Source organism: Gracilinanus agilis, chromosome 5, assembly GCF_016433145.1.
Source record: "Gracilinanus agilis isolate LMUSP501 chromosome 5, AgileGrace, whole genome shotgun sequence".
NCBI lineage: Eukaryota > Metazoa > Chordata > Mammalia > Didelphimorphia > Didelphidae > Gracilinanus > Gracilinanus agilis.
This window is the reverse complement of record NC_058134.1, coordinates 50,203,561-50,218,276: the sequence shown is the minus strand read 5'-3', so window position 1 is coordinate 50,218,276 and position 14,716 is coordinate 50,203,561. Positions and strand designations below refer to the sequence as shown.

Sequence of the window (14,716 nt, the reverse complement as noted above, 5' to 3'; positions counted from 1 at the left end):
AAGTTTGGATAATGGGTGAAGGAGGAGAGTAAGAGATTTACTCCCAAAATGGAGTCCAAACTTAGCTGACTTGATGTTTGAAATCTTGATGAGTGAGATGTGATGGAATGGCATTGATCAGGGAATCAGGGTTTCAATTCCCAAAAGAAAGATCCTCAGGAAGCCCTCAGGACTGGATCTGAGCTAAGATGTCCTCCTCCCTCTTCCCGATCCTCCGCCCGAAGACCTCTCCTCTTCCTCCTTCCTCAGAGAAATTCCCGTAATTCTTTGTGGTCTCAACTGTCAGCAACTGTTAGCAACTGCCTTCTCTGGCTCCTTTGGTTCCCATCCCCCTTGCACAAATCCCATCCTTATGTCCTGGAGCAGCCCCAGGTGGTCCACGTCCTTCCTAATATATGGCGCCCTCTCCTGACAGGGCCTTCTGGTCCTCCTTTCTGGGCATGCACCTCTCTTCATAGAGCCCCAGACTAGGTCAGTGTCCAGCTGTCATGATTAATTTCTTGACATCTGTTGAACTTGTGATCCACTAAAACTCTCAGATATTTTTCACAAAAACTACTCCCCAGCCAGTGCTTCCATTACCCTATATTCTGTGAAGTCATGTTTTTTTAACTGATATGGGGAATGCCACACACATCTCTATACAACTCACTGGCTTTGCCTGTCAAATCTGATTTGTAGATTGCCAACACACATTGCTATTATAAGGATGACAACATCTTTGCGGCTCTCCATCCAAGAGCTCTGCCAAAGTTCATGCTGAACCCTTCATGAATCTGGTCATTGAACCAGTCCTAAATCTCTCCAGCTCTCCAGTCCTCCAGCCTCCATGGCTTCATCTTTGTTTTAAGGAAAATATAAAGGAGATACCAGGTCTTGCCAAAATCTAAAAATATGATGTCTACAACGATCCCCCAATTAATCGACACATAGTCACCCTGTCAAAAGAAGAAAATGAGATGAGTCTGGTTTTGATAAGTGTTAGCAATCTCCATTTCCTGTTACAATGTTCCTGAGAAAGCCATAAAATTATTTCCCGCTCACACGACCAAGAAGAAGAGATGGAGACCTGGACATTTTCTCCAATCCTCATGACCTCAAACCTCTCCAAAATATGCGTCACGCAGCCTGGTCTCGCTCTGGGCCCATAGAACTGAGGCGCAGAAAGAAGGGAGCCATGGGGCATTTCCCTGAGCCTAAGGGAAAAGCCCAGTGTCCCATGGGGACCAGTTCTCTTTACCTAAAAGTAACCCAGGCTCATGAACTGAGATGTGCCCAGGACAAGAGGAGGCCCCGAGGGAGACCTCTACCAGAGGGGAGACAGAGCCAGAAAGTGAGGAAAATAAGGGGGTTTGAAAAGATTCAAAACAACCAAAGAACTGAGGAGGAAGAAAACTCAAAGACTGTAAGCATAAGCTGATAAACCAACAAAAGATGTTAACAGCAAAAGGAAATATGGCCTCCAGATTTATTAAAAGAGTTCTGGCATCTATAAACAAATACCATAAAAGAAGAAGAAGGATTCCACACCAGATGAGGCATAGGACCCTGTAGATTTTGAGGAGCATTGTACTACAACAGTGCTATTCCTGGATAGTTTTAGAGAAAAACAGGAATTGTTAGAGCAGAATGCAGTCATATAGGAACCCCTAGGTGAGCTACAAGAACACATAACCAGTAACACAGTTGTCATCCTTTACATACTATATAATCCAATAAAAAATAAGTCATTTGGAAAAACAATCTAAAATAACAAGGAAAAAAAAACAAAAAAAGTAGGAATGAAGGTACTTTTTTAGACATTAAATTATGTGGCATTTTTTTAAAACTCTTACTTTCTGTCTTAGTAATAGCTCTAAGTGAGAAGAACAAAGGCTAGGCAAAAGGTTTTAAGTGACTTGTCCAGAGTCACACTGTTAGTAAGTGTCTAAGGCCAGATTTGAACTCTAGTCCTCCTAACTTCAGGCCTAGGGCTCTGTCCACTGTGCCACCTAGCTTCCCCCTCATTAAATTATATTATAAAGCACCAGTTTTCAAAACTCTCTAGTATTGGTTAAGAAAGAGAGAGGTAGATTAATAGAAAGGTGGTAGACTAAACAAGGAAAGAATCAGAAACAATAGTACTTAATTACCCAGTGTTCAGTAAAACTGAAAACATTGCTTAGGAAAAAATTATCTTAGTGTTAAGAATTACTAGGAAAACTGGAAAGCGGGCTAGAAGAAATTAGGCATAAATATTCACCCTGTTCCATATTCCATAATATATAATCAATGAATGTATAACTTTACTATTAAAGATCATTCTATAGGTAAATTATAAAAGAAAGCAATCAGATATCTCAAAATTATGGATGAGATGGATTCATAACCATATGAGATAAAGGCAATTACAAAAAAGAAAATAGATAACTTTGATCCTTGAAACTGAAAAACTTCTACACAGGCAGAATTAATACATATAAGATAAAAGAAATAGTCTAAAGGGAAAATAACATTTGCATGAAATTCTTCTCTAAGAGTTTGAATCCAAGGCATATAAACAATTGACACATACATATGAGACCAGTGGCCATTCTCCAGTAAAGAATTGGCCAAAGGATATGAAAAAACAATTCTCGAAAGAAAAATTGTTGCTGGCAGTTGGGTGGCTCAATGAAGGAATTGAGAGCCAGGCCTAGAGACAGGAAGTCCTGGGTTCATATGTGGCCTGAGATACTTCCTTGCTTTGTGACCCTGAGCAGGTCATTACCTAGCCTTTTACTAATCTTCTACCTTAGAACTAAAACACAGTATTGATTCTAAGACAAAAGGTAAGAGTTTTAAAAAGGAAAATTGCAAAGTATTCACAACCACATGAAAGAATGCCCCAGATCACTAATAATAAGAGAAATGCAAATCAAAACAACATTCAGAACAATCTCATATCCTACAAAGTGGCCAAAATGACGACAGTGTTATTAATGTTGGAGAGGCTGATGGAAAATTTTTGTTATTGTTGATAGAGCTATGACTTGGTACAACCATTTTGGATAGCAGCTTGAAATTATGCAAATAAGTGACTAAAATGTCTATACTCTTTGACCAAGAGATTTACAGTACTGGGCTTATGCCTCAAGGATTAATGGAATTGAATGTTAATTGTGTTATGAATATGATGAATAATGACATGAACAGAGCCAAGAAAAACAACATAAAAAGTTAAATGCAAATGTTGCACATATTTTGGGGGCATTTTCAATGTGTTGGTCAGTTGTTTTGGGCTTTTTTTTTCCTCTTTACCTTTTTTTGGCTTTTAAAAAAGTTCTTCATGATAAGGATAGCTGTCTGGGAGAGTTTGGGAAAGGAGATAGTAGGGAAAGGTATTATGATATAAAAAATAAGACATAAGTAACTTAATTTTTAAAAAAGAAAGCCATATAACAGTCTTCATTTTTGACAAAAATCAAAATCCCATTCATTCTTTTCTCTTTTTAAGAAAATTCAGGACATTTGGCTCATTTTATCTGATAGTGTCTGTATCATCCCACTCAGAGATTATTGAGAATGTGAACAGTCATATCTTCATTTTGTTCAGTACCTTTGGATGTAAATCATCCAGAACTGGTATTTGGACTCACAAAGGACAGCAAGGTTCTCTCTTTTACTGTTCAGTGTGAACGCACTGACTAGCCATTCTCCTTCAAAGTTCTCCAGTATTCAGGCCTAGATATGGGAGGTCCTGGGTTCAAATCTATTTTTGCCTCTCTTGAGTGTCCCCATCACATAGCACAATGCATTGCTGGCCCATGTAGGTACTTACTTAATGCCTGTTGATTTTTGTCCTTAATCATCATTGCCAACCTCAACTTTGTTGGTCCTAGTACCCCTGATAGAGCCTCACAGCAATGTGCTCTTCTTTTGTCTACCCTGTCCTTGTTGACATCTTTTAAAAGTCTAGGTTATCATCTACTACAATCATTAATCAAAAATCATTTTTAAGTTATAGTTAATAATCAAACAAATTAAATAGATCATATGGCATTGTCCTAGCCCCTACTGTTTGGTGCTAACATGATAGCAACAACTTTTTCTAGTCTCTAACCAAATTAATAATTGTCTTCATCATTTCCTCCACCCATTGAAGTTATCATTAAATCAGTCATGAATTTTTTACCTATTCTGCTTTTGGCATAAAGATCCAGAAGATTACACAAAGTTGGAATTCCCTCTCAATTATTATTCTGTGTTGGTACCAGAGTTATGAGCCCAGACTCTTTGTCTTTTCTTCTGCCTAAACAATAATGAAAATAATAATAGCCAATGTTTCTATAGCACCTATTATCTGCCAGGCACCGTGCTGACAGCCCTTTACAGTTGTTATCTCTTTTGTACCTCACTACAACCCTGAAGATAGACTTGAATCCCCACAAGAGGCTTTGAACTTTCTCCTCAAGGAGGCCCACCAGCTGACACTCAGGGACTGTGGGGTTGGTACTTGGCACTGGTAGAAACACAGAGGGAGCACCCTTATCTTTCATTGATCCCTTCAAAAATAACCAAAATGTTATATTACACTCTGGCTTGCCACAGTTATAATTCAATAACATGAATGCATCTTATGTCTTTCACTTCTGCCTCAGGTGTGTACCTGACACCATTGGCTTCTCCACAGCATTATTTTTCTCAATCCTATAATAGAAAAATATGATTGTCTAGGCAACATTAAATCAAATTTCTGATTGGAAATATGAATGGAAAAAATAGTTGGCCCATGAAAGTAACTTTTATGAGAAATAAATTCAGACGAAAGGTAAGTACCCTTCGTGGGACTGTTAGCCAAAACCAGAGAAATGTTGATTGAACCAATTTAAATCACAACTAAAAAAAAAATAGTGCTGACATCTAAAAGTAATATATTTGGGTTGTAAAATGTAACATTAGGGTAGAAGACTGAATTAAGAGGCTAATTTGTAACTTATGTTATTTCAACTCATGGTAGGTGAGGAAACAAAATTCTATTTTATTGCATATGTAGATTATCAATGACAAAAAAAATTAAGAGCTAACAGTTAAAATTTTGTTTGTAGATTTCAGTGAAAATGGAGGAGGGCAGCTAGGTGACTCAGTGGATTGAGAGCCGGACCTAGAAATGTGAGGTCCTGAGTTTAAATGTGGCCCCAGATGCTTCCCAGCTATGTGACCCTGGGCAAGTCACTTACCCCCCATCGCCTAGCCCTTACCACTCTTCTGCCTTGGAACTAATATATACAATAATGATTCTAAGATGGAAGGTTAGGATTAAAAAAAAATTATAGTGAAAAAGAATATGTCACAATATTTAATGCACTAAAATTGTATCATTACATAATTGGCTCATAAAGAAAAGAAAATGGTCCAGAGCAGCCATACCTTATCTACTAGAATAGTCAAAGAATGATCAATTTGTGTTTGCCTAACTCTACATTTGCTCCTAACAGACAGATTTTCAGTTTGGGTTAAAAAACAAACTGATTTTTTTAGCCCACGGATGGTACTTTTGAGACTCAAAATATAAGTTCCTGTTATTTAGAGGACTTTTATTTGAATGGTTTAATGGTTTCTTCCACCTCATTTATGAAAAAAAAATAACTTGAGGTCTTTGTTCCAATTTCTTCAGAGACACTATGATCTGTTTGTCCTTCTCCTCCTCCCCAGAACTGACTTCTCCTCCTCTGGCTTCTGAGGGAACAAATACCTTTTACTTCAACAATCTATTATGTTATTTATTGTTCTCCTTTTGTTTCCTTCTCCTTTGGCCTTCTTTGAATTTCAGTCCCTTTCTTCTGTTTGTTTCTCTCCTCTACTTTATTCTTAGCCACCCTCAGACCTGGGATTATCATTGAGGTGGTTCTATATTTCCCTGATTAAGAGGAGATCTCTTCAGATGTTTTTCTGAAAGCAGGTCATTGAAAATAAAATGGAAATCCTTTTTCATTAAATTTCTTTTTTGAACTGTTGTTCTGATCTGCTCATAATGTGCTAGAATCCCAGAAACATAAACTTTTAGAATTAGCCCAATTGTAGATGTAGAGACAGAAAAGACCCTGGAGTCCAAACCCCTCCCTCAAATAACAGATCCCAGGAGGAATAACTTGCACCACATCACACATCTGGGATAGAACTGGTACCCAGGTTAAGCTTTGCCAGTGCAAATAGAGAGGGAGCCTGCTGCCCAGAAGCTCCCAATCCAGTGAGGGGAGATAGTGCTTTAGAAGGCTTCTGCTGTAATCAGAAAGAAAAGTTTGATAGTCCTTAGGATGCAGAAGCAAAGCAAATGCTCCAGCCTCTTCTTTCATGCCATTTCCACCAATAAAACTATCTGTTTCTGGTATTCATTTTAATATGGCCATGCTGGAGACTTTGGGGGCAAGAACTTTCTTTTCTGGGTCTTCAGGAGCTGTAGCTGCTAAGGAATCAGGGGTGGAACACCTACAGAAGCAGCTACCCACTCAGGCCTCCCGAGAAGGGGCATCACTCTTCCCATGGGGCTTAGTTGTAGGTCCCTAGGCTCACTCCACAGGCGTCTTGAGTTCTCACACACTCATCTTCCCCTCAGTGGGACTGCCATTCTTTGGGTGCAAATCCCCTGTACCAAGCACAGAGGCATCATGGCATCTGAACCAAATTGAGCCCAAGAATGTGTTATATTACTTCGTTAATCTTCCTGATGTCTGGGGCATCATCATGTTGATCCTTTTTATTGGACTAGACCTCAGTGATTTTAGGGAACTCTCAGGGAGGACATTCCCTCTCCCAGAGCAGAGCCATGCCTTGATCCTGTGCTCTGAGTCTTAGAGAGTTCCCTGGAATCAGGAGAAGTGTAATGACTTCTGTCCTTGAGCCACCATGCATCAGAGGCAGGATGTGAAGTCCTGCTTTCCTGATTTATCAGTGCTAATGCCCATAAGTACTTAATAAATGTTCATTGGTCAGTTGGTTGATCTTTCTATACCATACCTGTGAGGAAAATGAAATGCACATGCAAATAAATTCTTTTTCCTGTATCAAAGCTTAACCAGTGTTATGGTGGTTTGTGTGGACTGCCTGACTTAAGTCTGTAAATGTTATTAAGGTCAGATGCTCTAGCTAGCATATTGTGAAGCTCCAGGAATACATAGAAAGGCAGAAGATGGGCCCTGTTCTCAAGGAACTCCAAGTCTAATGGGTGAGTCAACATGCAAACAATTAGATAAAAATAAGACAGATATAGGAGAAATTGGAGATAATCAGCAGGGAGAAGGCATTAGCAAAAGAAGGATCAGGAAAGGCTTCTTGGAGAAGGTGAGACTTTAGCTGAGACTTAAAACCAGTAGAAACCACTTTTTTATTTCAGTGTACCATCAAGCCCTCTAACCCAGGTTTTCTCAAAGGCACAGTTTCCCTCAATTCAGCTATAAAAATATTTAAAGGATAATATAAAAAGCAAATATTGAAATTCATAAAAAGTAATAATTAAAATGTATATCATAAACAAGGTAATCTAATGTTTCTCTTTCCTTCCTGTTTAAATTTTGTCAGTTCAGAAAATATCACCTATTAAAAGTTTGGAACAATAGCTTCTTACCCTCCTACCCAAAACTTAGCACAATATTTATTGTTGTATTTTACTAAACATATTTGTAATAGAAATATATTTTTCCTACTGTCGAGATCTCTTTATCATCTCTGATAAGGACAGTTTAGTTGATAAGGAAATAACGACGGGACATGGGAATTGTCTTTTAGCTCATACTTCCAGCTCTGGCTTCAGGAGCATGGAGTTTATTATATATTTTTCAAGACTCATTTCACACAAAAGAACCCCCCTGAAACTTTGCAGATGCGCAGAAGTTACAAATTATGTCACATCAAAACACAAAACATTGGCTTCAGAATAGACCACAGCCAAGGCTGAATTTTGACTAGGTTCTTATCAGAAAGCCAAGTCAGGGAATATTTTTCTCAGGGTTGAATTGCCCCTGCTAAAGTTTTGGCCTTGGCTATAGCTGCATTCCTGGGCAAAGGGGAACAGTGTTAACCCTTTAAATTCAGGTTTGCTAGGAACTTAAAGCTTTTCAATAAGGCCACAATACTTTTCAACAAGAAACTACAAGGATCACAAAAGGGGTCAAAAGAGGAGTCTCAGATTTTTATCTATTATTGGCTTCCCACATCCTACTGTTATTGTTATACTAAAATAAAGAACTCCAGATTCATCTTGTATATTGTCTTGCTAGGTTGAGCAGTTAACAAATCATCTCAAAGAAAAAACAGACAAATGCAGTGAACTCCTACTGTCAAAAGAACAACTTCAAAGGGATGTGCAAGAACGGAATGAAGAGATTGAGAAATTGGAATCTCGAATAAGAGAACTGGAACAAGCTTTACTTATTAGTGCGGACAATTTACAAAAGGTAAACTTTATTTTGTGAAGGTTAATTTGACAGTTAATGCATACACTATTTTATTTTTTCTATTGAAGTTATTTGATGATAAGCATAATGTTTTTGTGATTTTTTTAAAGAAAAAACTAGAATCAAATTGGGGTGCCCTTTGAAAGAAGAATGTCTGAAAGTGGTAAATGTTGTAATAAATGACAAATGAAAAATATGAATAAACTTGAAAACATGAGAATGTACTTTCAGAGTTAAGAAAACAGGACCAGGAGAAGAGTATAAGCAGTGAATGAAAACCAATATAAAATACATGTGAGCCTTTCAGATAAGCACAATGACTAGTCTTGTTCCCAAATTATATATTAACCACCTTTCAGTAGAGAGATGTATTGACTATGCATGTGGGATGTTAAATGATCTGTCAGAAGTGGTTAGTTTTACTTTCCTGTTAAAGGATCAAATTCCATTTTCTTTTTTTAGTTTTTTAATTAGTTGGATGAAATTAGGTATAAAAAACAGAAGGCATAAAACTGGAAAAAAATAGAATTACGTAAGAAAGAAACCAGATTATAAGCATAAAGGTGAGAAGACAGGATGCACAATTACAACTCCACTTTTTACTTGTTTAAACAAGCTACTCCAGAAACTCATAAATGAACAAAATAAAAATATAAATGCTATCATTATTTGCAGTTCACATAGTGCAAAAAAGACTTCACAGCAAGAATGACAAATGAGTGCATGATCTGCCTTAGCTGGAAAGTATTCTTTTCAAGAGAAATACCCCTGCTGTCACTGATTTAGAATATAAGCGCACTTAGAAACCATCCCCGAGGACAGAGACAAAACTAAGAAAAGTTATTGTGCCCAAAAACAAAAAATCAGAAATCATTAAAGAAAAAGATGATTGTACAGATGTGTAGAGCAACTAGTCTCTCTCTACTGAGAACCTTCGTCCAATTACTTTTGGAATATCAAATGATATGTCTCCCTGGCGTCTCAGAGGCAGGATAGAGCTCCCCACAGAGCCACCCATCTCCTAATGTCCCTGTTTCTGTCAGCCCTCCCATTTCACACCTGAACATCCTCAATTCTATTTCATCCTTCTTCACACAGATGGCCTCCAATGCCAGATCTTATCATTTCTACCCCCATAAGCTCTTTCCTGGCTGTCCTCTAGTTCCAGTCCTCACCACCTCTTATTTGGGCTGTCGCCACTGATCTCCCTGCCCCGAGTCTGTCTTCTCTCCAGGAGAAATATAAAAGAAAACAACTTGGAAAGACCCCAGAAGATTGATCATGAATCAATCATCAGTGAATAAATGAATGATAAAATGTGTATTCAGCATTTACTAAGTGCTGGTTACTTGGCTAAGTCCTGAGAATACGGGGTCCAAGAGGGGCTCCCCAGGAACAAGAAGGTATTGATGAGTGGGAGGTGACACCTACAAGGGATCCCAGAAGTCTAGAGTAGACTTAATTAAGCCTTAGGAACATATACCGTCTAAGGAGGCATGTCCAGGGTGGATAATTTTAGGATGGTGAGTGGAGCCAAAGGGGAGTTGGAGCAGCAGGTTCTGTAACATTGTGGTTCCAGAACTAAAGGCGAGGTGTCCTGTAGGGTATAGGTGACATCAGTTCTGCAGGAGAGTTGTGCATAACGGTGGTCCTCCACAAAAAGTGGGCTAGCGGAGGCACTTGCTTGTCAGTCTCTTGGGTCCTAATTCTAAAACTGGAGAAGCCAAGCCTTCAGGACAGGGTTTTTGCTCCAGACAGAGGTGGGGGGGGGGGGGCGGTTACAAGAAGATGGAAAATGGTTTGGGACCGGGGACTGGAAATACAGACACAAAAATACAGTCTCTACCCTTGAAGAGCATTATAAACTATGTATCCATGGCAGGTGAAAGAGGAAACAAGTAAGAAAGCAAAGGGTCAATCTTCCTAGTATATTGATTTATTATGCAATGCATGGCAGTTGCCCAAAAAACTGGGACAGGGGGGCAGCTGGGTAGCTCAGTGGATTGAGAGCCAGGCCTAGAGACGGGAGGTCCTAGGTTCAAACCTGGCCTCAGACACTTCCCAGCTGTGTGACCCTGGGCAAGTCACTTGACCCCCATTGCCTACCCTTACCACTCTTCCACCTATAAGTCAATACACAGAAGTTAAGGGTTTAAAAAAAAAATTAAAAAAAAAACTGGGACAAAAACTTCTCAGCTTAGGCCTAGATCCCAAATGCAGGGGGATAGAGACTTTTATACATCAAAAATAATCCAATAAGGCTGCTTAATTAAAAGGAAACAATACAACTTTAGGTAATCTGATTTCTAATTAGAAGGAAGATAAGGGGCTTTCCAAGTTGGGAGAGGGAGAACAAACTGGTGTAGTTTTCTGAATTTAGAAAAAAAGTGTTTCACTCCTCCCAAGTGTTTACAATCTCTATACAGTCTGAACAGAGTCTGTATACAATCCAGGCAACATGGAGACAATAACTAGTTGATCATTGTAGGGCCAGTTTTCAGACAAAACATATGGGTAGCCTAAGATTTACAATTGTGTGATATACATGTATGACCCAGCGGAATTACCGACAAGAATTACTTGTCAGCTCCAGGAGAGGGGAGGGAAGAGGCGGGGGCAGAATCATGAATCATGTAACTATGTAACCATGGGAAAATATTCTAAATATAAAAAGAAAGATTTACAATTATGAGAAAACTCCTCACATCTGCCTAAGGATCTGACGGGGTTTCTAGTCAGCATAACCCAGGTCCTTAGTTAAGGGTCTCTAAACAGCAGGGAGAGATGGAAGGGCTGGGCTCAGTGCAGTATGGTCTTCTCTCAATTCTCCAGCTGAATAAAGTACTCTTAACAAGACAGAAATTAGACTAGACCTCTAATTGAAAAGAAACTAAACTAGCTCCAGAATTGAGTCATAAGATGGAGTCAGTATTGCTTCACTCAGTTGCCTCTTTTCTCATAACTGCTTGCTTTTCTGATCCCCTCAATTTCCAAACATGCCGCCTCTCAGCAGAGATGTGGTGGACTAGAAATGCAGAAGTGCCCTCTTCCAGCAGAGCCAGTGTCTTAGTCTGTGAGCATGTAGTAAGAGTTTACTTTGTGCTGGGCGCTGTACTAAGTGCTGGGGATACAGAGCAAGACAGAAATACAGTCCCTGCCCTTAAGGAGCTCGCCTAGCAAAGGAGACCAGAGGGAAACAACTAAATAGGGGTGAATTAATTCCATCTTCACAGGATGTGCATTACAGTGGTTGGTAGTCTCAAAAGAAGAGCATTAGGAGGATATAGCAGAAGGTGAGAGCTGAACTGAGTCTTACAGGAAGTGGGGAGGAGAAAGTAAGAAAGAGACAGACAGACAGAGACAGAAAGACAGAGAGAGCCTTCTAGACGTGGGAGCCTGAGGAATGAGGGAAGGCAGAGTCTAGGTTTTACAAGACAAGAGAAAGAGTCAAGTCTAAGAAGACTAGAAAGGTAGGAAAAGTCCAGCTTGGAAAGGGCTTTAAAAACCCAACTTGGAATTAAGAGTCACTGGAGTTGGAGCAGGGGAATGACATAATTAAGTTAAGTTAAGCCTGTACTTTAGGAAAGTCACTCGGACAGCTGGGAGGAGAACAGAGTGGAATGAGGGAGACCCGAAAACTTTTGAAGACATCCAGGCCTGAAGTGATGGAGGTGCACCAGGGAAAGGGCTGTATGAGTAAGCAGAGGGGATGTCAAACAGGCGCTATGAAGAGAGAACCCTAGCCTGGCCAAAGACCAGATATTTGGAGTAAGGGGGAATAGGGAGGCCAGGAGGCAAGGATGATGCCTCAGGTGAGCACCCGCATGACTGGAAGGTTGTTGGGCCTCTCAATAGTAAAAGATATGGGAGGAAAAATAATAGTTTTGTTTTAGGTTTGAGATATCTACCAGACATCCACCTCAAAGTGTCCAGTAATCTGTCATGTGCCAGGCACTGTGTTAAGAGTCAGGGCTGGATAAATAAACCTAGGATCATCAGCATAGAAACTGATGATCCCTCCAAGGACATAGGAGAGATGGAAAAGAGAAGAGGTCCAAACACACAGATCCTTGGAGACCACTCAGGGTTGATGGGAGTGACTTGGGCAGAGATCTAGCAAGGATGTGGAGAAGGAGCATGTAGAAAGGGAACCAACAGGTATCAGCTTCACCAAAGCTGAGAGAGGAGATAATATCCAGGAGAAGCAGTCAATCAAAGGATATCAAATATCAAAGGATGCAAAAAGGTCAAGAAAGATAAGGATTGAGAAGAAGCCATTAAATTTTGCAAATAAAAGGTCATTGACAACTTTGGAAAGAGCAGTTGAGTAATAAAGCAGAAGTCAGACTGCAGAGTTTAGAAGAGACTATTCATCTGCCACTATGACTTCATCTCTATCTCCCATTCCCTGTAGTAAGAGAAAACTATCCCCAACCCCTTGTCCATAATCCAACCCTTTGCATACACTCATCCCCTTCCCATTCTTTCTTCCTCTCCTCCAATCCTATCCCACCCATGCCCCTCTCCAACCTTGTACATTTCTTCTTCTGTGCCCTGTAGAATTTCCATTCCATCTTAAAACCACCTTCTGTTCATCTTGGATCTTTTCTCTCACCTTCCATCATTTAGCCCACACTGAGACCTGATTCCCCTTTAATGACTGTCTTCCCAGTTTTCTTCTTCAGCCCTGGCTGTATTTTCTCTCCTACTCCCCACATACTGGTCCAGGATGGGGAATCAGAACACCTTCTGCTCCCCACCATCACTTCAGGCTTTAATCACTTTCACTCAATCTTTCCTCCTTTGAAATTTACTCAGTCAAAATTTTCTGCCCAATTCAAATCATAGTAACTATCAAGTATTAACACCAACTAGTTCTCATTTCTCAGGGAGTTAAGTGTCTTAAAATCTTCCTCCTCTCCCTAGTTCCTTCCCGCTATGCTAGGGACTTTAATATTCATGTAAGTGATCCTCAGTATTTACGTATGTACTTAGTGTCTTTGCCCATTAGCGTATGAGTTCATTGTGTGTTGGGATTGTTTCATTTTTTTGTATTTGTATCCACATGACCTGACATATAGTAACAGCTTAATAAGTACTTGTTGCTTGATTGATTTGTTACAAAAGAGGGCTTCTATTTAGGGGAAGGGGAGAGTTGGTGGGCAGTGGTAATGATGTAGAAAAGGAAGTAAAGGGCATCAGTAAAATATTTAAAATGTAGAGAAGAGAAGAAAAGTTCAGAAGGGAAAAACACTGTTTTAAATTGAATAAACCTAAAACTATATATTACAGGAGTTATCATCTAGATATACAGTCCTTTATGCCATAATTTGAATGTTGAAATATTTATTAGTAAGAAGAAAAAAATGTTTAATGACACAGACAAGAGTTACACAGAATAAAATGGAGTTGTGAAGTAGTGAGAGCCAGAGGGGAAAAAAAGAGAGAATATCCATACCCATGAAATAACAGATCTGTTAAAATAGAAAAACTGAATACTAATTTACCTCTACAATTATGTGTATAATAAATGTTTATTTTACATATATACACCTTTATGGAAAATTGAGAAAACATTTTTTATGATCACATTTTTTTACAGGTAGAGAACCGAAAACATTTTGGAGCTGTAGAAGCCAAACAATTGCCTCTAGAAGTACAATTACAGGCAGAACGAGAAGCTTTGGATAGAAAGGAAAAAGAGGTAAAAAAAATTTTTTTTTATTAAAAATTTTAAATTGAGATTTGAATTATTTTAAATGTCATTTTTAAAGCATCAGTTGAACTTGAATTTCTTCTCTAAAATACTACAGCTTATTAAAAATATTTTGATTTGTCTTCTTAAAGATATATCACCACTATGTTTCACTTAGAAATTGTGATTTTCTAAAAAATAATTGGTATTTGTCTTTTCTTTGACCTTGCTTTCATAGTATCTTTACTACCTGACTATCCCAACTTCACTGAGCTCTTCCTAAATCATCTCATGATTAAACTTTCACAACATATTTTTGTAATAAAAAATTTCTATAATTTTTCAGTACATATATACATTTTTTCCTTTCAAAAAAGAGAGAGACTACTTAGGAAAAGTAAACATTATTTTTTAAAATGCAAAATTAATATTTTTTCTGATATTCCTGAGTAAATGAAAAATTACTTATAAGAAAATTAGTCAAAAGGAGAGGTTAAGAAAATACTGTCAGAAATACTAAATTCCAAAAGATCTGAGAATGACTTAGGTTTTTTAAAAAGCTCTGTTTGATAATAGTGGTGTTTTGTTTTGTTTTGTTCTTAAGTTTTAT

The 14,716-nt window shown here is 38.6% G+C and overlaps 1 protein-coding gene across 1 annotated transcript in view; it reads left to right on the top strand.

Moving 5' to 3' along the window:
* Positions 1-14,716, top strand: part of AKAP9 (A-kinase anchoring protein 9) — a 189,301-nt gene that overhangs the window by 143,863 nt on the left and 30,722 nt on the right. Inside the window, exons 28-29 of the mRNA XM_044678911.1 lie at positions 8,235-8,411; positions 14,014-14,115. Of these exons, the coding sequence (XP_044534846.1) occupies positions 8,235-8,411; positions 14,014-14,115 (279 nt within the window). The remainder of the gene's footprint in view (positions 1-8,234; positions 8,412-14,013; positions 14,116-14,716) is intronic.